Source organism: Dendrobates tinctorius, unplaced genomic scaffold (genome assembly GCF_039654945.1).
Source record: "Dendrobates tinctorius isolate UK_male_01 unplaced genomic scaffold, ASM3965494v1 ptg000086l, whole genome shotgun sequence".
NCBI lineage: Eukaryota > Metazoa > Chordata > Amphibia > Anura > Dendrobatidae > Dendrobates > Dendrobates tinctorius.
The window spans coordinates 67,317,212-67,342,578 of record NW_027361754.1 but is presented as its reverse complement, the minus strand read 5'-3'; the positions used below and the strand labels follow the sequence as shown (position 1 = coordinate 67,342,578).

Sequence of the window (25,367 nt, the reverse complement as noted above, 5' to 3'; positions counted from 1 at the left end):
CACCTTGGATCTTTACGTCCACTTACTATGCACTCCAGGCCCTATCTGACTGACAGGAAATTGTTACTTTTACTACAACTTAGCCCTTCCCACTCTGGGCTAATCCCAAACATTAACTCCAAGTGTTCCTAAGGACAAACTACACACATTATCAGTACCACAATACTGTTAATGTACAGTAGGGAAAATAAGTATTTGATACACTGTGGATTGTGCAAGTTTTTCCACCTACAAAGATTGGCGAGGTCTGTAATTTTCATCGTAAGTACATTAGAACTGCAAGAAATAGAATCTTAAAAAAAAAATAGAAAAAAATCACATTGTATGATTTTTACATAATTAATTTGAATTTTTTGTATGAAACAAGTATTTGATACAGCAGAAAAACAGAACTTAATGTTTGGTAGAGAAACCTTTGTTTGCAATACCAAAGGTCAGATGTTTCCTGTAGTTATTGACCAGGTTTGCACACACTGCAACAGGGATTTTGGCCCAGTCCTCCATACAGATCTTCTCCAGATGTTTCAGATTTTGGGGCTATCAATGGCAACATTGAGTTTCAGCTCCCTGTAAAAATTTTCTATGGGGTTCAGGTCAGATCTTTCTAAACTATGGATCTATGGTCATTTTCTGTGGTTTTACCACTTCCCCCTTTATTATGTATTGCGATTGATCTGAATTCTGGTCCTTTTCACTGAGGCACTCCAAATGATTTATATTATGTCATGGTGTTACCATAATAAGTTGCTGTTTTTCCTAAGCGTTGTGTGTATAAGACTAGATTAATGTAGAATGAATATTTATAGGCCAGATTCAGGAGAACAGCGGTATTTGCACTAGGTAAAGTAAATGGCAAGTGATGATCCTCTAAGGCCTCTTTCACACTTCAGTTTTTTGCATCAGTTATAATCCGCCAAAAAGGCGGACAAGCGGATCCGTTCTCAACTGATGTGAACGGATGGCACAGGATTTTTGAGGATGGTGACGGACAGCAACTTTTGGCGGATCCTCACAAAAAACGGATGCAACGGACAGCAATCCGTCACAATCCGCCATTAATGCAAGTCAATGGGAAAAAAACGGATCCTCAAAAAAAATTTGAGGATCCGTTTTTTTTCAAAACCTGGCGGATTGTGACTGATTGTCAAAAACGGAAGTGTGAAAGAGGCCTAAGATTTCAGGCCAGGAGAGCAAATTAATTGGGTGATAGAATGCTTAGCTGCAATGCTGGTTTAGCATCTAATGATTTTGCATTATAAAATAATATTAGTGTTGTCTTTATGAAGAATGCATTCATTTTTTTCATCCTATATATAGTGCTGAGCTAGGAAGCAGCATACAAGCAATCAGTATTTCAGGGAAAGGCGACCAGAGAGCAGCGGGATTCGGCGATCCTAAATATCTTCTTGGAATTTTAAGTAGAGCACATCCAGCCTTCAATCAGAAATGAGCTGGCAGGTCGTTCGAGCTTACTAACATGACCAAATTAAAAGCAGATATTGCATTTTGGAGTTAATAACTGAAATCGGTTTCCGTCTGCAGCTGCCAGGCTCTGTCCCCATTGCTCTCCCTTTCTCTCCGCTTTAATTGCATCTGAGGATGTAGCTGCAGAAACAAGGGAGCTTTCTGGATCTGGGGAAGGCTACGTCTCTGATTATACATACTGGGGCTGTAGTGTTGTGCAGAATTGACAGGCATAGGGGTTAATACGCTGGTAAACACGCTGCGGTGGTCTCCTTGGACTTAGACACACATGACATTGAGAGCCATGGATGCTACTGGGCCTGTCACCTTTTCCCATGTATTCGGACAGCAGTGTGAAGTCATGGAAGCAGGTAAGAATCATGGACTCTGCCTATATATATGTATGTCCATATATTGATATATTCTGTGTATTACTGTGGGTTTATGTGATATTCCGCCGGTGATCTTCATGATTTATTATAGACTAAATGGAAGCTTATGGGAACCAATTACCTGGCGTGCAACAGATGTATCCTATTTGCTGCACATGCTATATATATATATATATATATATATATATATACTGTTTAAATTGTCCTAAATCTGAGTGCATTGTAGAAATGGCATAATATTGCCACATAATAATAGACTATAGTCTGCAGACTGTTCTTCGCCAATGTAATATATATATATATATATATATATATATATATACGCACTGTATATTTATAGACATTAATAGAATATCTTTCCATTCAGTTCCGAATACTGTGAAAATAGCCATACAGGCCTGTTGTATATTTTGCATCCCCCTGCTGTCAGTAGAAAGCAGGGACAGGTACGGCAGCCTGTATTTAGTCGATGGGCTGCTCGTAGAGGCTTGCTGCGATAAAAGCATGTGTGAGCAGTTCACAGATAAATTAGAGATGCAGCTAAAATTTAAAAGGAACATTCCAGGGAATTCTGCTGGGTGTTAAGTTTGTTATCTTTAATTTGCTGGATAAGACCTGCTTGGCCTAAAAGTCCCCATACGCATTAGATAACAGTGGTCCAAACCGGTCAATGGTGGTGGTACCAGTTGACCTTCTTACTTGTCATGGAAAGCACAAGAACAGTCGGCCAAGCGCTCATGTGTATGGGGGAGAATGGAAATTTGGGATAGACAGGTGTATGCCCAATGAAAGTTCGGTTTAAAGGGTCATTCTCATAGTTTGTCTTTAGGAGCAGACCGCTCCCCAGTCTCCCGACTTCTTGCTTTCCAGGGAGCAGTGAGCTCCTGCCTGATTAACAGCTCAGCCACCGAAATGATTGAGCTGCTGGCCCAACAGTGCTATCTCCGATACTGTAAGCAAAGGTAGATGTGCCTCTGTCGTCAGACACTGAAGTTGGGCAGATCCAACAATCCAACCAGCTTCAGAGCAGCACTTACAAGCTGTGTATGAAAGAGCTTGCAAGCAATGTGCTTCTCGCCTAGAAGACTTGCCACTGCAAATAAACTGTTTAATATATTGCTGATAAGACCTATCCAATGATTATGTTGTGAGGTTGGTGTTTTCCTTTTTAATGGAGGTCACAGTGGTCTCTGAGTAATATTTGACATGATGCCTAAGAGAATCAGGTTAAATGCCATGCTATTGTAGATGGCCGAGCTCAGGGCCAGCTCCAGGTTTTCGTGGGCTCCGGAAAAAGAGTCTCAGTGAGCCCCTTTAAAACATACCACAATTCATGATGCATAAATACAGCAGAGATTTATAGGTATAGAACAATGCCAAAGATTTCACTTACTTCACACATTACAGGACTGATATCTATTGGACATTTTACAATATCTCTGAAACCGAACAGTATAGTCCTCCATCCAGTATTATGGGCATCACATAGTCCTCCATCCAGTATTGTGGGCATCACATAGTCCTCCATACAGTATTATGGTGACCGCATAGTCCTTCATGCAGTATTATGGGCACCATATAGTTCTCCATACAGAATAATGGACCTGTATAATGCTCCATACAGTATTATGGGAACCACATAGTGCTCCATACAGAATAATGAACCCCATAAGATGCTCGATATATAATGGACCCCATAAGATGCCCCATATACAATGGGCCCCTTATGATGCACCATATATAATAGGCCCCATATGATGCTCCATATATAAAGGGCCCCATATGATGCTCCAGTATATGATGGGCCCCATATATATGATGCTCCAGTGTATGATGGGTCCCATATAATGCTCCATATATAATGGACCCCATATGTGATGCTCAAGTGTATAATGGGCACTATATGATAGACTCCACATATTGCTCCAAACATAAAAGATGAAATACTCACCTATCCTCACTGGCAGCTGCTCTGCTCCCGGACTCCTCAGCATCTCAGTCTTCTGGCTCTCTCCACTGTGACTGTTCAGGCAGAAGGCACACACTAGTAACGTCATCGCGCTCTCTGACCTGAAACGTCACAGTAAGGAGACGTGGAAGACGCCGCGGGGAGCGGTAAGTATCACAGGTACCAGGGCCCTGAGCAGGCACCAACATTGGCACAGCCACCGATCCCCACTAGCGCATCGGTGTCCCCAATGCTGAGTGGGTCCCCCGCCTGCTTATGGCCCCGGCACTTGCTCAGGTGCACCAGGTGCTGACGTCAACCTTGGCCGAGTGTGTCCTCTAGTCAGAAGGGGCAATTGTGGCATGGTGCTGGGACACGATATTGGCCACATAGCGCGGTAAGTCGGCTACAAGTGGTAATTGAAGTTTGTTCAAACAAATAGATTAGATAAGAATGGTGCCAGACAAGAGTTCAGGCGTGACTCCCCACCTATTAGGACAGAGAAGTGAGTTTTACTGCACAAGAGGGAGGCCTGAGAATTGAACCCAGTAAATTGTAGGTAAATTGCCAACAAACCTCAAGGTCAACCGCTAACATCTAACTTATATTGTGCTATCTGAAGATAGTTCGAGTTTTGTGTCTCTACACAAGAAAGGCCAAACTTAAAGCATTTCTTTGGATGTGTAACCATTATATTGTGTACCTCTTTGGATATGTGACCACTATACTATATACCTCTTCAGATATGTAGCCACAAAGATTATGTGCCTCTGTGGAGAAAAATTAGGGAAAACTTCTACGTTCCAAATGACTTCCTCAGTCTGATCTTTTAAGAGCCTGCAAACCCAGCATTCGGCAAAGTTCACATCCCCCGTGCTCAAGCAAAATCACTACTTGCTGCACTTATAGTATCTCTGGGTATGACAGTATCACAGGATTATTATAATTGGTATCTTTAGAATAACAACCATTCACATTAGCCTTTCCTTATAGTAGTGTAATACTAGGAGAAGTAACTACTACCTGACTAACGTCATTGGAAACAATTCACTATTGGTTGGATATAAGAAGTATGTTACATCTGTGACAGATAGAAGCTGTACTGTTGGTTTTAGAATTATCCAGCAACTATAACGGTTAACATGGTTACAGCAGACAGAGAGTGGTTAGCTCAGCCCCAAGGAATACTGTTAAAGTGGTTATTGTGTTCTTGACATCCAAGAGTAAGGTGTGTGTTAGAGAGTCTCCTGTCAGACTGAAATCAGACAAGCTGTATATACCAGTTCTTCTTGGGAAGCTGAGAAGCAATCGCTGTAATCATAGAAGCAGTCAGGAGAGCCAGCAACATCTTTATTACCTCAAGATAGAAGTGAGAGAGCTACAGCACTGAACTCATCCCCCTCCCTACACCTCACTGCATGAGTAAGGTACACTTCTGCTTAGGTTAAGACACTGTGTGTGAAGAGAAGTTGTCTGTGAAGAGACTTTTATATATGTTGATGAAGCATTGCATGAAGAGAAGTGGTTCTTTATGATGAAAAGAAGCTTGACTTAAACCCCTGTATTCAACTTTAGCTCAGAACTGTGTCATATTTGTATGCCTTTATAAACCGTCACCTCCCTTCTACTGCAAAGAAATACAATTAATGATTGCCCTGAATAAGATTTCCCCAGGATTCCTAAAAGAACTCATGTCTCCTTTGTATTGCCTTCATATACTGAGTGGCGTGCATGCAACACATCCCTTAGACATAACTGATTGATGAAGGGATTTCCATGGATATACAACCAGAGGTGACAGCTTAGAGGAACACTCCAGGCAAAGCGGTGTTATGCCTAGTGCCAGGCCTGAGGGCCTGATTTATAACATAAGATTTCAAAAAGCTGCAAAGAAAGAATCATTCCCCTGTATATATAACGATCATTATTTCAATGCTAGTTTTCCCATTCAGTACATTTGCCAAATGCAAAGATGTCATTATCTAGGGACCTTCTCTGTTACTTGCTAATTGTCAGCTCCTACACTGTTAGAATCATTCAAATTTGACTAATGAAACAACATCTGTGAATTGAAAATCATATTAAGAAAAAAAACACTAACAATAACCAATGTACTAAAAGTAGAAAACTTTATTGAGATAACAATATTAACACAAGTGTAGAAACAAAAGGCTAATGACAGGGAGATGACAATGGTAAGCCAAGAAGATGGAACCTCGGTTTGCAGACAGGTAAGGGACACTACATACAAAGTAAACAATTGTAAACAAATAGGTCTGCTCAAAGGTGCAAATGAATTGTGCAACAAGGTGTGCCAGTGTAGATAGTAAACATAGAGAGTGTATCAAAGGTAAAAGTATACTTGGAGCACAGAGAAAAAACCCATAGAGGCTGACCACCACAATAGGAAGGAATATACAGAGCAAAAGACCGTAAAAATAAGGTACATACAGTAGATGCCTGAAGGATTACCTAGAGGGTCGTGGTGCCACCCACCCCAACGCACCTTTCGGCTTAGTGCCTTCTTCCGGAAGGCACCTTTGAGCAGATCTATTTGTTTCTGTTCAAGATTGTACACAGATCAAAAATATGCTTGAGTACACCTGAACTTAGTCATAGTGGTACTAAAGCTCTACCCAAAGAAATGTTTTCTCCGCATTGCAGTCGTCCGATTTATACGGTAGGGAAAGCGAGGCCTTGCTTAGAGGTCACCGACTGGAAGAGAGTAAGACATGTATATTCTTAGATGCTGCATGTTGATTTATGGGACATATTTCCACAATGTTAATAGAATTTCTGGAATAGACGTAACAATGAAAGGAGAACATGAAAATGTTTGATAAACCGAGTCTTGAGAGATTATTAAGGATGGCAGTTAATTAGAGAAAAAACAGTGAAATCAATACTTTTGATGGCACGGTCTGTGTTGTGTAACAGTTTTCTGTTATCAATATAAAAGTGTCTAGGGACCAATATCGATAATTACTGTAACACTAGAGTATTCTCTCTTAATGCCTCATCGTCGGTCAGCCATGATCTTCCTTTTGTTGGGAGCAGTGTAACTCATCTTGTCTTTTGCGTGTGCAGATGTAGCATTTTAGTTGCGATGTTCTTTTTAAGTGGATTTCGTTGCTTAGTGAGCAAGACTGAACAATCAATATTCATTCACATTGCATTCTTTCTGGGCAGCTGCGTAAAAAGTGCAAGACTTCAAAGTCAAATATAGCATGAAGATGCCTGGACATCTATAGATCATGAACCAATGAACTCCATACTGGATTTGCAAGATGTAAGTATAAACGTGACAAAAATGAGAACATTTGCACCAGGATAAAATATGAAGCAAAACTTCTCCTACATTGTTAATCATGGATTTTATCCGTGTGCTCTCCGGAATTTTCTTGGACCCATAAACTTTTAATGGTCATTTTGATCCGTGAGACTGATCAAAAACTGACACGTGAATATCTCCAAAGATTAGGATGAAAAGTAGGAAAAATCCAGGGTCAGGATCCTCTATAAAAAACGACTTGTTTGGTTTTAAAAAAGTTGGTTCAACTTACAAGATAGAGAGAAAAAGCAAACGGGTTTCAGACAGAGCCTTTATTCATGTGCAATGTCAAAAGGCTCCGTCTGAAACACATTTGCTTTTTCACTCTATCTTGTGACTTTTTTAACACCATTTTGACATAAAGATTTTTTTTTATAGAGGATCCCTGACCCTGGATTTTTCCTACTTTCTATTTCTACCTTGTTGCACTGCCAGCTTCCATGCCTCAGATCTCCTGGTGGGTGAGCTGATTTTTTTGCTCATAGTTTATAATGGGTATTTGTTCTAACCCGTAGCATCAAGCAGTTATTAAAAGTGTCCTGACCATTCTTCGGGTGTTTTCGCCTTGAAGATGCTTTATACTTATTAATAGAAGTAAATGGAAAGTCTCTAGAAACTCCAGTCTTTAGCCAGCATTTCAGCTTCTTCATCATTAAATGGAGTTAAAAAATAAACAGAAAATGGCAGTAAAAAGAGACACCACAAAAAATGCTGGAAAAATGCTTAAGGAAAAAAAAAGAGAAAAAGGCCGGCAGTCAAAAAAGGGCTCAAAAAGTAACAGCACAGAATAAAAATATTTACAAATATATGATGGGACGGTACAGAGATCTTTCTAATGATCTTTTTACAAGTAGGCATACAACGATGACAAGGGAGCATCCTCTACCTCTACAGGAAAAAAGATTTAATCATCAACACAAGTGGCGAATCTTTACTGTGCTGTGCGAGTAGTGAGACTATGGATTTTTTACTGTAAGAGCAGTGAGACTATGGATTCTTTACTGTAAGAGCATTGAGATTATGGATTATTTACTGTAAGAACATTGAGACTATGGATTCTTTACTATAAGAGCAGCGAGACTGAATTTTTACTGTAAGAGCAGTGAGACGATGGATTCTTTACTGCAAGAGCAGTGAGACTATGGATTCTTTACTGTAAGAGCAGTTAGGCTATAGATTCTCTACTGTAAGAACAGTGAGACTATGGATTCTTTACTGTAAGAGTAGTGAGACTATAGCTTTTTTACTGTAAGAGTAGTGAGACTATGGATTCTTTACTGAAAGAGCATTATGACTGTGGATTCTTTACTGTAAGAGCAGCGAGACTATGGATTCTTTACTGTAAGGCTGAGTTCACACGTGGCGTTTTTTTCGCGTTTCCGCGGCGGTTTTAACCGCGCGATTTTGCTGCGAAAACGCAAAAAATAAGCATCCCATGCATTCCTATGGGATTCCGCAATGCTGTGCTAATGCTGCGGTTTTTACCGCGGCGGAATCGCTTCGCGGTAAAAAACGCAGCATGCTCATTAATTTGCGGAATCGCGGCGATCCCGCACCCATAGGAATGCATTGTTCCGCTTACTTCCCGCATGTGGCTGTGCACACCATGCGGAAAGTAAGCAGAACAATTGCGGATGGTACCCACGGTCCGGAGGAGAGGAGACTGTCCTCCGGGCTTTGGGTACCATATCCCTGTAAAAAATAGAATTTAAAATAAAAAATATTGTTATTCTTACCTTCCGGCGTCCCGCGCAGCCTTCCCGCCTCTCTCCACGCATCCGTTCCCAGTAAGCCTTTGCGAAAATGCCCGCGATGGCGTCCGTTCTCGCGGGATCACGAAGTCTCGCGGTCATTCGCGCGACGTCATCGCGAATTACCGCGAGACATCGCGATCCCGCGAGAACGGACGTCATCGCGGGCATTTTCGCAAAGGATTACTGGGAACGTATGCGTGGGACGCCGGAAGGTAAGAATAACACTATTTTTAATTTTTTTTTACATTCTATCTTTTACTACTGATGCCGCATAGGCAGCCTCAGTAGTAAAAAGTTGGTCACACTCGTCAAACACTGTGTTTGACGAGTGTGACCAACCTGTCAATCAGTTCTCCAAGCGATGCTCCAGATCGCTTGGAAAACGCTAGCATTTTGCAAGCTAAATACGCTTGCAAAATGCTAGTTTTTCCACGGGAAAATCGCGGGAATTTAAAATGCGATTTTCCAGCGGAATGGAATTCCGGAATTCTCGCGGTAATTTCCGCGAGAGTTCCGGTACGTGTGCACTTAGCCTAATAGTAGTGAGACTATGGATTATTCACTGAATGAGCATTAAGACTGTGAATTCTTTACTGTAAGAGCAGTGAGACTATGGATTGTTTACGGTAAGAGCAGTGAGACTATTCTTTACTTAAGAGCAGTGGAACTCTGCCTCAAAATGTTGTAATGGCCAATTCACGAAACAAGTTCAATGAGGGCCTGCTGTTCATCATTTGATCACTAGTCTTATGTTGGTCTGGTTGCATTGCGCAGAGATATGTGGGGATACATTATGGGCTGCCTTGTATTAGCCACCTTTGCTAAAAAAAAATCATTTTATAACTCAATTATACACGATCTTCTCGTAAATATTACAGCATAATAAAGCAGAAAGATAAACCTGATTGTCAGCATGAAAAGAAAATTCTTTCAAGATGAAATGATAAAAATACTGATTTTAAATGAATGGTTAATAAAAAAAATTGGTAGTCTGCACAGGGATTTTCCAACGACACAGTAATTATTCTTTTGCTGCCAGAGACTTTGCTTACAGTGCGTATATGGATAGGGCATACAATGTGAATACACTGGAACATAAAAAAACAAGCCCTCATAGAGGACAGTACTCAGAAAAAGGAAACAGTTATGGCCATAAGAATATATTGCAAAATTTTAAAGTGATTTTCTTGTGTAGAAGCAGTAAAACGGAAAAAAAAGGTATCAATTGGGTATCAATTTAATTGTATGGAACCATACTACAAAACTATATCATTATTAGTGATGAGCGAATGTGCTGGGATAAGGTGTTATCTGAGCATGCTCTGGTGCTAACCGAATGTCTTCAGTGTGCTCGAAAAAAATGTTCGAGTCACCGCGGCTGCATGTCTCATGGCTATATGACAGCAGCAACACATGCAGGAATTGACTAAGAAATAGGCAATCCCTGCATGTGTTGTGGTTTCCTTGTTCACATGTAGCGTAAATGTGTTTTTTTTTCTACGGTTTTTATGTATTTTACAATTTTCCAATAACAATCTTCTCTAATTGCGTTTTTTTATGTATATTCCGATTTATTTGATGCACTTTTGGAAAACAGCATTGTTTATCTAATTTTTGACAATACAGAAAAACCTGGATTCTTCTCCTAAGGCCGGAGTCACACTAGAGAGAAATACGGACGAGTGTAATGCGACATAGAAATCGCATAGCACTCGGACCAATGTTAATCTATGGGGCAGCTCCCATCATCCTTTTTTTTCTCGCCCGTATTATACGTGCGAGAGAAATTGCAGCATGCTGCAATTTCCACCGTATCTCGGCCAAGACTCGCCAATGCAAGTCTATGGGGGTGAGAAAAAAATGGATTACACACGGACCACAAGTGTGACTTGCGAGAAATACGCACAAGTGTCCTTTAGAAAAGCCGGCAATTCAGTGTGCTATACTGTAAAATCACACTGACAGTTTAAAATAGAATAGATATAAAACATGTATACACATAGTATATGTATATATATATATATATATATATATATATATATATGCAGCATCAAAAACTCATCATTATTAGGATTTTATCCAAAAAGTGAAGATCCAGCTCGGAAGTCTTGACTATTGATGACTTTCCGAGCACCAGAGTACAACCAGAATATCTGCTGAGCTCGCTTTCCTTCCTATTGCCGTCAGGATTTTATTCCCCAAACCAATGGCATGCACGGAAAGGCACTAGAATGTGGAGTATATCCTTAACTTTCTTAAAGAAACCGTTTTTACATAAAGAAATCCATAGTTTAAATTGTCTGCTAATAAGCTGTAAGTGCATGGCTGCCTGTCTCCAGGGAATACGCAGAGAAGCAGAATAGCCGTCAGAGTCGGTCATCAGGTTTTTGCGACCTTATCTGACAGCAGAATTATGTAGGGACAGAGACCCTGATTCCACCAATGTGTCACTTAGTTTACAGGGTGTAGCAGTTGTGATACAAAGTTTTCTCTGCTGCAGAGCTCTGTATAACCCTGCCCACACCTCTGATTGGCTGCTTTCTATGTACACTAACATAGCCAAGAACAAAAAATGTGCCAGGACTAGAATTATCATACAATAGATACAAAATAATTAACTTTATTAAATTCAAAGAAATAAAAAACATATAATGAAATCCCAAATTACGGACTGTGGCATCCATGATGGCATACAACTGTTTCTTTTAAATTAAATATTATAATAAATACCGTATATACTCGTGTTTAAGCCGACCCGTGTATAAGCCGACCCCCCTAATTTTGTCACAAAAAACTGGGGAAAATGATTGACTCACATATAAGCCTAGGGTGCACAGTGAGTGGCCCCAGTTTTGTTGCACAGTGAGTGGCCCCAGATAATGCTGCACAGTGTTTGGCCCCAGATAATGAGGACAGTGAGTAGCCCCAGATAATGTTGCACAGTGAGTGGCCCCAGATAATGTTGCACAGTGAGTGGCCCCAGATAATGTTGCACAGTGAGTGGCCCCAGATAATGTTGCACAGTGAGTGGCCTCAGATAATGCTGCACAGTGAGTGGCCCCAGATAATGCTGCACAGTGAGTGGCCCCAGATAATGCTGCACAGTGAGTGGCCCCAGATAATGTTGCACAGTGAGTGGCCCCAGATAATGCTGCACAGTGAGTGGCCCCAGATAATGTTGCACAGTGTGTGGCCCCAGATAATGCTGCACAGTGTGTGGCCCCAGATATTGAGGACAGTGAGTGGCCCCAGATAATGCTGCACAGTGAGTTGCCCCAGATAATGCTGCACAGTGAGTGGCCCCAGATAATACTGCACAGTGAGTGGCCCCAGATAATGCTGCACAGTGAGTGGCCCCAGATAATGCTGCACAGTGTGTGGCCCCAGATAATGCTGCACAGTTTGTGACCCCAGATAATACTGCACAGTGAGTGGCCCCAGATAATGCTGCACAGTGTGTGGCCCCAGATAATGCTGCACAGTGTGTGGCCCCAGATAATGAGGACAGTGAGTGGCCCCAGATAATGCTGCACTGTGAGTGGCCCCAGATAATGCTGCACAGTGAGTGGCCCCAGATAATGCTGCACAGTGAGTGGCCCCAGATAATACTGCACAGTGAGTGGCCCCAGATAATGCTGCACAGTGTGTGGCCCCAGATAATGCTGCACAGTGAGTGGCCACAGTTTTGCTGCACAGTGTGTTGCCCCAGATAATGAGGACAGTGAGTGGCCCCATCATGTTGCTGCTGCTGCCGCTGCCTCCATTGCAAAAAAAACTATACTCACCTCCTGCTGCTCATCAACGTTGCCGGCTCTGGAACGAGGACAGGTGAATATGCCCACCCTCCGTTCATACTCACCCCCTCCTGGCGCTCGTCTCTGCAGCACAGCCCCTGCTTGTTCCATGTTCTCGGCACTGCTGTGCTCTTTCTGCTTCAGCAGTCATGTGGTACCACTCATTAAAGTCATAAATATGCGCATATTCATGAGTTTAATGAGTGGTACCACGTGACCGCTGAAGCAGGAAGAGCACAGCAGCGCCGAGAACGTGGAGCAATCAGGGGGGCTACAGAGAGTGAGTATGATCTCTGACACCCCCGATACCCACAGTGAGTGGCCCCAGATAATGCTGCACAGTGAGTGACCCCAGATAATGCTGCACAGTGTGTGGCCCCAGATAATGCTGCACAGTGTGTGGCCCCAGATATTGAGGACAGTGAGTGGCCCCAGATAATGCTGCACAGTGAGTTGCCCCAGATAATACTGCACAGTGAGTGGCCCCAGATAATGCTGCACAGTGTGTGGCCCCTGATAATGCTGCACAGTGTGTGGCCCCAGATAATGAGGACAGTGAGTGGCACCATATAATGCTGGACTGTGAGTGGCCCCAGATAATGCTGCACAGTGAGTGGCACCAGATAATACTGCACAGTGAGTGGCCCCAGATAATGCTGCACAGTGTGTGGCCCCAGATAATGCTGCACAGTGAGTGGCCACAGTTTTGCTGCACAGTGTGTTGCCCCAGATAATGAGGACAGTGAGTGGCCCCATCATGTTGCTGCTGCTGCTGCCGCTGCCTCCGTTGCAAAAAAAAGCTATACTCACCTCCTGCTGCTCATCAACGTTGCCGGCTCTGGAACGAGGACAGGTGAATATGCCCACCCTCCGTTCATACTCACCCCCTCCTGGCGCTCGTCTCTGCAGCGAAGCCCCTACTTGTTCCATGTTCTCGGCACTGCTGTGCTCTTTCTGCTTCAGCAGTCATGTGGTACCACTCATTAAAGTCATAAATATGCGCATATTCATGAGTTTAATGAGTGGTACCACGTGACCAAAAAAATGGGCTGAAAATCTCGGCTTATACACGAGTATATACGGTACCTTTTTTCACCATACCTTTTATGATACACTTATCACACATTTTTTACATATTTTGACATGTATTTTTTCACATGTGCACGTGTACGTGTTTATGTATATGTATGCATGTTTGTATAGTATATACTGTATGTGCATATTTAATTTACATACTTACTCGCCTTTTTTCATTTTTATTATTTTTATTTATTTGCTCATCTTGTTATTTTGATTTTGTAATTTACACATGTTGATGTCATACACACCCACATCTTATATCCACTCCCTGACAGAAGTTATGTCGCTTATCCATGTTATGTAAGTAAAAGCTTATAACCTGACGTTAAATTCACCCATTGGTTGTATAAATTATTCTTTTTAAAGCTGAAACCCTCCGAAATATGGTTTAGGTTAAGAAAATAAATTGCCATCAATGCAGAAATATTGATCATTTAATGGACACAGAATGGTCAGATTTTGGCAAGACAACAGTTTTGTTGGCCACAGAAAGTAATGTGATATTCAAACAAATAATTAACTTAAAATACAAATATATGTTGCATAAAATTGGTGAATGAAGTTGTGGTGCTATTGGTCATATTTAATATTTTGGGTGACTTCCATGAGCTTGAAGGACTGCATCCATGCGGTTCAACAATGATTCATACAATTTATTAATGAAGTCATCAGGAATAGCAAAGAATGCAGTCTTACATGCCTCCCAGAGTTCAGCTAGATTCTTTGGTTTTGTCTTTCAAGCTTTCTCTTTCATCCTACCCCAAACATGCTCAATGATGTTCATGTCTGGTGACTGGGATGGCCAGTGCTTGAGCACCTTGATCTTTTTTTGCCTGGAGGAACTTTGTTGTAGAGATGGATGTATGAGATGGAGCACCATCACCATCCTGCTGCAGAATTTGACCCCTTTTATGATTTGGAATATAAGAGGTTGCTAATACTTCTTGATATTTTAGGCTATTGATATTGGATTCCACCTTGCAAATGTTTCGCACACCCCTATACTGAATGTAACCCCAGACCATGATCTTTCCACCCCCTAATTTAACTGTTTTCTGGGTGTATTTTGGATCCATATGGGCTCCAGTAGGTCTCCTGCAGTATTTGTGGTGGCTGTGGTGCAATTCTACTGAAGATTCATCAGAAAAATCCACCTTCTGCCACTTTTGCAGCGTCCATCTGTTTCGCAGGCTGTGGGACTTTGCAAATGCCACACAGTTTTTTATTTGCCTTTTGGTTAGTGCTGGCTTCTGGGCACTGATTCGACCATGGAGGCCATTTTGAGACAGAATCCTACAAACTGTTTTAGTTGACACAGGGACTTGAGGTGACTAGACCTGTTGGAGCTCTGCTGCAGTGAAAGAGGGGCTTGCATTGGATTTTCTAACCAACAAACGTTCCTCCTGAGCAGTTGTCTTGTGGGGTCTGCCAGACCTGGGCTTGTCAAACACACCTCCAGTCTCTTTGACTCTATTTTTAATTCTTTGTACTTGATGCTGAGACACAATAAAGGTGCCAGCCACCTCTGCAGTGGATCTGGTCTTCAGCATCTTGATAATCCAGACTTTGGTCGCAGGGTGGATTTTTGGCATGTTGTCAGAGCTCAAGTTGCAGCTCAAGTTAAGGTCTGGGGTGATGGGTTTCTTCTTATACACACCCACTAATTAACCAATCATTTACTGAACACAGGTGAGGATGTAAACTAGGATTGGGTGCATTATGTGACCAGGTGACAAAACTTTCGTCTTACCAAAATCTGACCATTCTGTGTCCACTAAATGATCAATATTTCTGCATTGATGCCAATGTAATTTCTTAACCTAAACCACATTTCGGTGGGTTTCAGCTTTCAAAAGAATAATTTATACAACCAATGGTTGAATTTAACGTCAGGTTATAAGATTTTATTTACATAACATAGATAAGCAACATAACTTCTGTCAGGGAGTGTGTATATATACAGTGGGGCAAAAAAGTATTTAGTCAGTCATCAATAGTGCAAGTTCCACCACTTAAAAAGATGAGAGGCGTCTGTAATTTACATCATAGGTAGACCTCAACTATGGGAGACAAACTGAGAAAAAAAAATCCAGAAAATCACATTGTCTGTTTTTTTTTCATTTTATTTGCATATTATGGTGGAAAATAAGTATTTGGTCAGAAACAAAATGTCATCTCAATACTTTGTGATATATCCTTTGTTGGCAATGACAGAGGTCAAACGTTTTCTGTAAGTCTTCACTAGGTTGCCACACACTGTTGTTGGTATGTTGGCCCATTCCTCCATGCAGATCTCCTCTAGAGCAGTGATGTTTTTGGCTTTTCGCTTGGCAACACGGACATTCAACTCCCTCCAAAGGTTTTCTATAGGGTTGAGATCTGGAGACTGGCTAGGCCACTCCAGGACCTTTAAATGCTTCTTACGAAGCCACTCCTTCGTTGCCCTGGCGGTGTGCTTTGGATCATTGTCATGTTGAAAGACCCAGCCACGTTTCATCTTCAATGCTCTTGCTGATGGAAGGAGGTTTTCACTCAAAATCTCACGATACATGGCCCCATTCATTCTTTCATGTACCCGGATCAGTAGTCCTGGCCCCTTTGCAGAGAAACAGCCCCAAAGCATGATGTTTCCACCACCATGCTTTACAGTAGGTATGGTGTTTGATGGATGCAACTCAGTATTCTTTTTCCTCCAAACACGACAAGTTGTGTTTCTACCAAACAGTTCCAGTTTGGTTTCATCAGACCATAGGACATTCTCCCAAAACTCCTCTGGATCATCCAAATGCTCTCTAGCAAACTTCAGACGGGCCCGGACATGTACAGGCTTAAGCAGTGGGACACGTCTGGCACTGCAGGATCTGAGTCCATGGTGGCGTAGTGTGTTACTTATGGTAGGCCTTGTTACATTGGTCCCAGCTCTCTGCAGTTCATTCACTAGGTCCCCCCGCGTGGTTCTGGGATTTTTGCTCACCGTTCTTGTGATCATTCTGACCCCACGGGGTGGGATTTTGCGTGGAGCACCAGATCGAGGGAGATTATCAGTGGTCTTGTATGTCTTCCATTTTCTAATTATTGCTCCCACAGTTGATTTCTTCACTCCAAGCTGGTTGGCTATTGCAGATTCAGTCTTCCCAGCCTGGTGCAGGGCTACAATTTTGTTTCTGGTGTCCTTTGACAGCTCTTTGGTCTTCACCATAGTGGAGTTTGGAGTCAGACTGTTTGAGGGTGTGCACAGGTGTCTTTTTATACTGATAACAAGTTTAAACAGGTGCCATTACTACAGGTAATGAGTGGAGGAAAGAGGAGACTCTTAAAGAAGAAGTTACAGGTCTGTGAGAGCCAGAAATCTTGATTGCTTGTTTCTGACCAAATACTTATTTTCCACCATAATATGCAAATAAAATGAAAAAAAAACAGACAATGTGATTTTCTGGATTTTTTTTTCTCAGTTTGTCTCCCATAGTTGAGGTCTACCTATGATGTAAATTACAGACGCCTCTCATCTTTTTAAGTGGTGGAACTTGCACTATTGCTGACTGACTAAATACTTTTTTGCCCCACTGTATATATATATATATATATAAACAAAAGTAAAAAAATAGGCAGCACTCAAATTAAATGTGAAAAAAAGTGGATACTTTACTGATCCACAAGTGGCAACGTTTCAACGGTGACCCGTCTTTATCAAGCCAGGCTTGATAAAGACGGGTCACCGTTGAAACGTTGCCACTTGAGGATCAGTAAAGTATCCACTTTTTTTCACATTTAATTTGAGTGCTGCCTATTTTTTTACTTTTGTTAATTTGGCTGTTTGGACACTGCTGAATAGGTTTTGCACCAACTATTTAATTTTGGTAGTGCTGCGCTTTTTTTGATTTATTTTTTGATTTATATATATATATATATAGTTGTGGCCAAAAGTATTGACACCCCTGCAATTCTGTCAGATAATACTCCGTTTCTTCCTGAGAATGATTGCAAACACAAATTCTTTGGTATTATTACCTTCATTTAATTTGTCTTAAATGAAAAAACACAAAAGAGAATGAAGCAAAAAGCAAAACATTGATCATTTCACACAAAACTCCAAAAATGGGCCAGACAAAAGTATTGGCACCCTCAGCCTAATACTTGGTTGCACAACTTTAGCCAAAATAACTGCGACCAACCACTTCCGGTAACCATCAATGAGTTTCTTACAATGCTCTGCTGGAATTTTAGACCATTCTTCTTTGGCAAACTGCTCCAGGTCCCTGATATTTGAAGGGTGCCTTCTCCAAACTGCCATTTTTAGATCTCCCCACAGGTGTTCTATGGGATTCAGGTCTGGACTCATTGCTGGCCTCCTTAGAAGTCTCCAGTGCTTTCTCTCAAACCATTTTCTAGTGCTTTTTGAAGTGTGTTTTGGGTCATTGTCCTGCTGGAAGACCCTTGACCTCTGAGGGAGACCCAGCTTTCTCACACTGGGCCCTACATTATGCTGCAAAATTTGTTGGTAGTCTTCAGACTTCATAATGCCATGCACACAGTCAAGCAGTCCAGTGCCAGAGGCAGCAAAGCAACCCCAAAACATCAGGGAACCTCCGCCATGTTTGACTGTAGAGACCGTGTTCTTTTCTTTGAATGCCTCTTTTTTTCTCCTGTAAACTCTATGTTGATGCCTTTGCCCAAAAAGCTCTACTTTTGTCTCATCTGACCAGAGAACATTCTTCCAAAACGTTTTAGGCTTTTTCAGGTAAGTTTTAACAAACTCCAGCCTGGCTTTTTTATGTCTCGGGGTAAGAAGTGGGGTCTTCCTGGGTCTCCTACCATACAGTCCCTTTTCATTCAGACGCCGACGGATAGTACGGGTCGACACTGTTGTACCCTTGGACTGCAGGGCAGCTTGAACTTGTTTGGATGTTAGTCGAGGTTCTTTATCCAACATCCGCACAATCTTGCATTGAAATCTCTTGTCAATTTTTCTTTTCCGTCCACATCTAGGGAGGTTAGCCACAGTGCCATGGGCTTTAAACTTCTTGATGACACTGAGCACGGTAGACACAGGAACATTCAGGTCTTTGGAGATGGACTTGTAGCCTTGAGATTACTCATGCTTCCTCACAATTTGGTTTCTCAAGTCCTCAGACAGTTCTTTGGTCTTCTTTCTTTTCTCCATTCTCAATGTGGTACACACAAGGACACAGGACAGAGGTTGAGTCAACTTTAATCCATGTCAACTGGCTGCAAGTGTGATTTAGTTATTGCCAACACCTGTTAGGTGCCACAGGTAAGTTACAGGTGCTGTTAATTACACAAATTAGAGAAGCATCACATGATTTTTCGAACAGTGCCAGTACTTTTGTCCACCCTCTTTGTTATGTTTGGTGTGGAATTATATCCAATTTGGCTTTAGGACAATTCTTTTTGTGTTTTTTCATTTAAGACAAATTAAATGAAGATAATAATATCAAAGAATTTGTGTTTGCGATAATTTTCAGGAAGAAACTGAGTATTATCTGACAGAATTGCAGGGGTGTCAATACTTTTGGCCACAACTGTATATATATACATACACTGGATATATATACTGTTCAATGAAATAAAGGGAGCACAAACAGCCTGTCGCAAATGGAATAGTGTTTCCTTTATTTTTTTAGCAGTAAAAAAAAAAGTTTTTCTTTTTTAATAAATTTGCAAAAATGTCTATATTTCTATTTTTTTCTGTCAAGATGGGATGTAGAGTGTACATTAATGAGAAAAAAGTGACCTTTTTTGACTTTACCAAATGGCTGCAATGAAACAAAGATTGAAAAATTTTAAGGGGTCTATATTCTTTCTGACCCCACTGTATGTATATATATATATATTCATTCCAAAAAAAGGCAGCACTCCATAGTAACTTTTTTCAAAGTGGTAGGTGAGTTTTATTCAGCCCACATATCAAGGCAACATTTCGGCTCAACTGAGCCTTTCTCAAGCAGTGGGTGTTACAAAAAAGTGTCTAAAAAGAGCTAATCAGTGGCAAATCAGATATTAATAAGAAAAGAGGTTTTTTAAAAAGAATCCCAATTATAACTGCATATAATGAGGAAAGTAAAGATATATCCACTATTATAAAAAACATTAGGGTAGGCTGGGTAAGTGTTTACCCCATGTTGAGGAACTAACGGTACCACCATTGTTTGCATATAAAAGGAATAAGAATATTGGAGATTTTTTAGTTAGATCTGATATTGGATCTTTGAAAAGGAATTTACAAGTTACACTAACGGGTAACAAGAGAATAGGTTGTTATCCATGTTTGTCATGTGTGAATTGTTCACTTATGTTAACGGGTTCAACTTTCCAACACCATGAGACCTCTAAAATATATAAGATAAATGAATTTCTAACATGCAATTCTGATCATGTGATATATCTCTTGGAATGCCCCTGTAAGTTGTGGTATGTTGGGGAAACCACGTGGGATTTTAAGACCAGAATAAACCAACATCGGTATACTATTAGAAAGAAGAAACTTGATTTGCCGGTCCCGAAACACTTTGTTGAGTGTAATCATACCGAGAGGGACTTGAGATTTAGAATAATTGATGTGGTCCCTGTACAGAGAAGGGGTGGGGATAGAGAACTCATACTTAAGAAAAAGGAACTGAAGTGGATCTATGAGCTGAATACATTAAGACCGAAAGGGTTAAATGCTGAATTTAAAATACATACTGTTATATAAAATTGTTCCGCTATATGTGTTGTATTGTTGACCTATGGATATATTGGGAATGATTATCCCAGGTTTTAACTCTTTTTTATTCTTTTTTAGATTTATCACTATTCATAAGAGTGTTGAAATTACCCTGGTGAGGATATTAGGAACATGGAGGACGAATGGACTTTTGATAAATAATAATTTTTTTCTGCATGGAAAGCAATTTTTGTAAAAAAAAAATTTTTTGACTAAAGTTTTTGTGAACGTTTTCTATATGGGTTCTGTCATGTGGCCAGCCAATTTTACATTAATTTGATGATTAGTGGATTTTTATGGCTGCGGGGATAACTGATATATATTGCCCTTTAGCCACTGGGGTGAATCAGGTGGCCTGATGAAGGTCATACGGTGCACGTGAGTGGCTATTTGGATAAACCAGAAGCAACCTGATAAGGGTGTTGTCTGGGGCTCCAGGGCAATTAACAATATAATATTAAATCCCTATATATCAAGGTAAAGAAATGGCAGCCTTATAGATTTCCCTATATGTAAATAACAGCGTTTTTTTTCCTATATATAAAAAAACAGCGTTTTTTCAAAAGTCGCAGCAATATTGTGACTGATGGTGTCATAAGATTAATATATTAGTGGCCTTATATGGTTTATGTAAAAACGCTGGTTAAAAACCTAATATGGATGTGGCTAAAGGCTTAATAGTGTTATATGACCTTCTGCCACACACAATATGGCGTCTTTGAGGTGATGCAGAGAGAGGAAATGCCACACATGCTTTTCTATTGGCTGGCTTCACATGACAGAGCTGATGACTCATAGCACATGCTCAGTTGAGCTATAGGAACACCAGATATAGCGTTCTCTGTGTTCATGACATCCTCCATGTGGTGGTATGTAAACCAAAGGGATTATGAGACACTAATACTGTATGACTAAATGTGCAATCACAAAAACACTAATAAGATGAAGTAAATGCAAAATATAAAGATTGTATTGAGCACAAAGCACTTTTTGCACTGTTTGCACATATAGAGCCTATTGACTATAATGAAAGAAATTGTATGCACTGAATTGTAATTTTTTGTATTGTAAAATGATTGACAATTGAGAGATTGTTATATGGTCTATAAAAAGACACTTTTTTGTAACACCCACTGCTTGAGAAAGGCTCTGTTGAGCCGAAATGTTGCCTTGATATGTGGGCTGAATAAAACTCACCTACCACTTTGAAAAACGTTACTATGGAGTGCTGCCTTTTTTTGGAATGAATATTGAAATTGTGGCTGAAAATAGTAGGACTTTCTGCCAGGGGCCATGCACCCGAAGCTAATTACTGTGCTGTTTCCTTTTTTTTCTATATATATTTATATACACTCACTGGCCACTTTATTAGGTACACCTGTCCAACTGTGTGTTAAGACTTAATTTCTAATCAGCCAATCACATGGCGGCAACTCAGTGCATTTAGGCATGTAGACATGGTCAAGACAATCTCCTGCAGTTCAAACCGAGCATCAGTATGGGGAAGAAAGGTGATTTGAGTGCCTTTGAACGTGGCATGATTGTTGGTGCCAGAAGGGCTGGTCTGAGAATTTCAGAAACTGCTGATCTACTGGGATTTTCACGCACAACCATCTCTAGGGTTTACAGAGAATGGTCCGAAAAAGAAAAAAAATCCAGTGAGCGGCAGTTCTGTGGCCGGAAATGCCATGTTGATGCCAGAGGTCAGAGGAGAATGGGCAGACTGGTTCGAGCTGATAGAAAGGCAACAGTGACTCAAATTGCCACCCGTTACAACCAAGGTAGGCAGAAGAGCATCTCTGAACGCACAGTGCGTCGAACTTTGAGGCAGATGGGCTACAGCAGCAGAAGACCACACTGGGTACCACTCCTCTCAGCAAAGAACAGGAAACTGAGGCTACAATTTGCACAAGCTCATCGAAATTGGACAGTAGAAGATTGGAAAAATGTTGCCTGGTCTGATGAGTCTCGATTTCTGCTGCGACATTCGGATGGTAGGGTCAGAATTTGGCGTAAACAACATGAAAGCATGGATCCATCCTGCCTTGTATCAACGGTTCAGGCTGGTGGTGGTGGTGTCATGGTGTGGGGATTTTTTTCTGGGCACTCTTTGGGCCCCTTGGTACCAATTGAGCATCATTGCAACGCCACAGCCTACCTGAGTATTGTTGCTGACCATGTCCATCCCTTTATGACCACAATGTACCCAACATCTGATGGCTACTTTCAGCAGGATAATGCGCCATGTCATAAAGCTCGAATCATCTCAGATTGGTTTCTTGAACATGACAATGAGTTTACTGTACTCAAATGGCCTCCTCAGTCACCAGATCTCAATCCAATAGAGCATCTTTGGGATGTGGTGGAACGGGAGATTCGCATCAGGGATGTGCAGCCGACAAATCTGCGCCAACTGTGTGATGCCATCATGTCAATATGGTCCAAAATCTCTGAGGAATGCTTCCAGCACCTTGTTGAATCTCTGCCACGAAGAATTGAGGCAGTTCTGAAGGCAAAAGGGGGTCCAACCCCTTACTAGCATGGTGTACCTAATAAAGTGGCCAGTGAGTGTATATATATATATATTACAGTTGAAACCAGAAGTTTCCATCCGTTTTAGGTCAATTAGGATTGCCATAATTATTAATATTTGCCAAATACCAGAAATGAGAGAGAGAGAATGTTTTAAGGCATTTTTATTACTTGCTGCAACGCCAAAAGTTTACATACATTTCATTAGTATTTGGATCCATTGCCCTTAAACTGAATGACTTAGGTCAAACATTTGGGATATCTGTTATGATTGAGTCACCGTAGGAGGCAAAAACAGAAATGCTAGCTAAGTCCAGAAAACCAGAGAGGTTGGCAGCTATCGGATTGCAGACCCCTGAACCTATCAACACAACTAGCAGTAGCCGTGGGGGGTTCCTACGATGCCCTAGACCCCTCGATCACAGCCGGAGGACTAAACAGCCTAAAGACAGAAAGGGAAATCTAAACTGCCCCAGAGCAGACCCCAAAGCAAAAGGCAGCCCCACACATATAATGACGGTGAAGCAAGAAGAAAGAACACAACACAGACAGAAAGATAGACTGAGCAAAGACGGGGCCCAAGCTAACTAGATAGAAAAGGACAGGAAGGCTGCTGTCTGCAATCCGTGAAAAACCCTATGAAAATAAGAGCCAACAGACTGACAGTGAAAAAGGCCCTGAAGACGCTAGGCTTCAAAAAGACTATGTCAGTACTCAGGAATATTCTGAAGACAGAGCAACCTGCAAAAGGAGATTCAGCTCACCCCAGCAGGGAATGGCAGAATCCAGAAAAGCAGGGCAAACAAAAACAAAACAAATGCTAAAAGGCAAAGCAGAAAACTTAGCTTTAGAGGAGCAGGAATCAGACTGGTCTCTTAGAAGTCCACAGAGAAATCACCCGCAGGGCAGAAGGGCGTCGGCAGCCTTATATCCAGTCCGTGACTCCACTCAGCCAGTCATCATCATTAGGCTCAGGTGCCTGATAATCAGGCTCATTACCTTCCTTTAACAGAATAGGGAGTTCACCAGACCTCAGTGAAGAACGGGAAAATGAACTCACAACAGTACCTCCCCCTTGAGGAGGGGTCACCGAACCCTCAACCACGCCACCAGGGCGATCAGGGTGAGCCCAATGAAAGGCACGCACCAATCTTTTGGCATGAATATCAGAGGCAGAGACCCAGGAATTATCCTCCTGACCATAACCCTTCCACTTAACCAAATACTGGAGTCTTCGTCTAGCCAGATGAGATCCAGATAACTTATCCACCACTTGGTCCCAGATCTGGTGCATTCTCTCCACCACAGTGTCAATACCTGGGCAGGCACAAGGCTCCACCTGCCCTGAAGAAAATCGAGGATGAAACCCAAAGTTACAAAAAAAAGGTGACATCAAAGTGGCAGAATTAGCTCTATTATTTAAAGCAAATTCGGCCAAGGGCAAAAATGAAACCCAATCATCCTGATCAGCGGAAATAAAACATCTCAAATACGACTCCAAGGTCTGGTTTGTTCTCTCTGTCTGCCCATTGGTCTGAGGGTGAAAAGAAGAGGAGGACAACTGAATTCTCAGCTTGGAACAGAAAGTCCTCCAAAATCTAGACACAAACTGAACTCCTCTGTCAGATACAATGTTCTCAGGAATCCCGTGCAAGCGAACCACCTGTTGCAAAAACAGGGGCACCAACTCAGAGGAAGACGGCAACTTAGGGAGTGGTACAAGATGAACCATCTTAGAAAACCTATCACAAATCACCCAAATAACAGTCATTCTTTGAGAGACCGGCATATCAGAGATGAAATCCATTGAAATATGGGTCCATGGCCTCCTGGGGACCGGCAAAGGCATCAACAACCCACTAGAGCGAGAACAAGATTTAGACCGGGAGCAAGTCCCACAGGACTGCACAAAATTCCTGACATCATGAGACAAGGTGGGCCACCAAAAAGAGCGACTCACCAGATCTCTAGTACCAAAAATACCTGGATGACCAGCCAATGCAGAGCAATGAACTTCAGACATCACTCTCTTCTTCCACTGGTCAGGAACATACAACTTTCCACTGGGACAATGCTCAGGTTTGTCCTCCTGGAACTCTTGCAGAGCAAGTCTCAAATCGGGCGAGATGGCAGAAAGAACTACCCCTTCGCCTAAGATGGTAGCAGGCTTGGTCACCACAGGAGAATCAGCAAAGAAGCTCCTAGAGAGGGCGTCTGCCTTGACATTCTTAGTTCCAGGTAGAAAAGAGACCACAAAATCAAAACGTGTAAAAAATAAGGCCCACCTAGCCTGTCTAGGGTTCAGGCGTTTAGCCGACTCTAGGTAAATCAAATTCTTGTGGTCAGTG

At 41.6% G+C, this 25,367-nt stretch overlaps 1 protein-coding gene across 6 annotated transcripts in view; it reads left to right on the top strand.

The window, feature by feature from the left end:
* The first annotated feature begins 1,423 nt into the window (after positions 1-1,423).
* KAZN (kazrin, periplakin interacting protein) overlaps positions 1,424-25,367 on the top strand; it is a 901,428-nt gene continuing 877,484 nt past the window's right edge. For 2 of the 6 annotated variants that reach the window (XM_073585547.1, XM_073585544.1), the window contains exon 1: positions 1,439-1,835. In XM_073585547.1, the coding sequence (XP_073441648.1) occupies positions 1,754-1,835 (82 nt within the window). In that variant the 5' untranslated portion in view covers positions 1,439-1,753. Of the gene's footprint in view, positions 1,836-25,367 lie in introns of all 6 variants that reach the window. The other 4 variants (XM_073585545.1, XM_073585546.1, XM_073585543.1 and 1 more) reach the window with 4 other exon arrangements.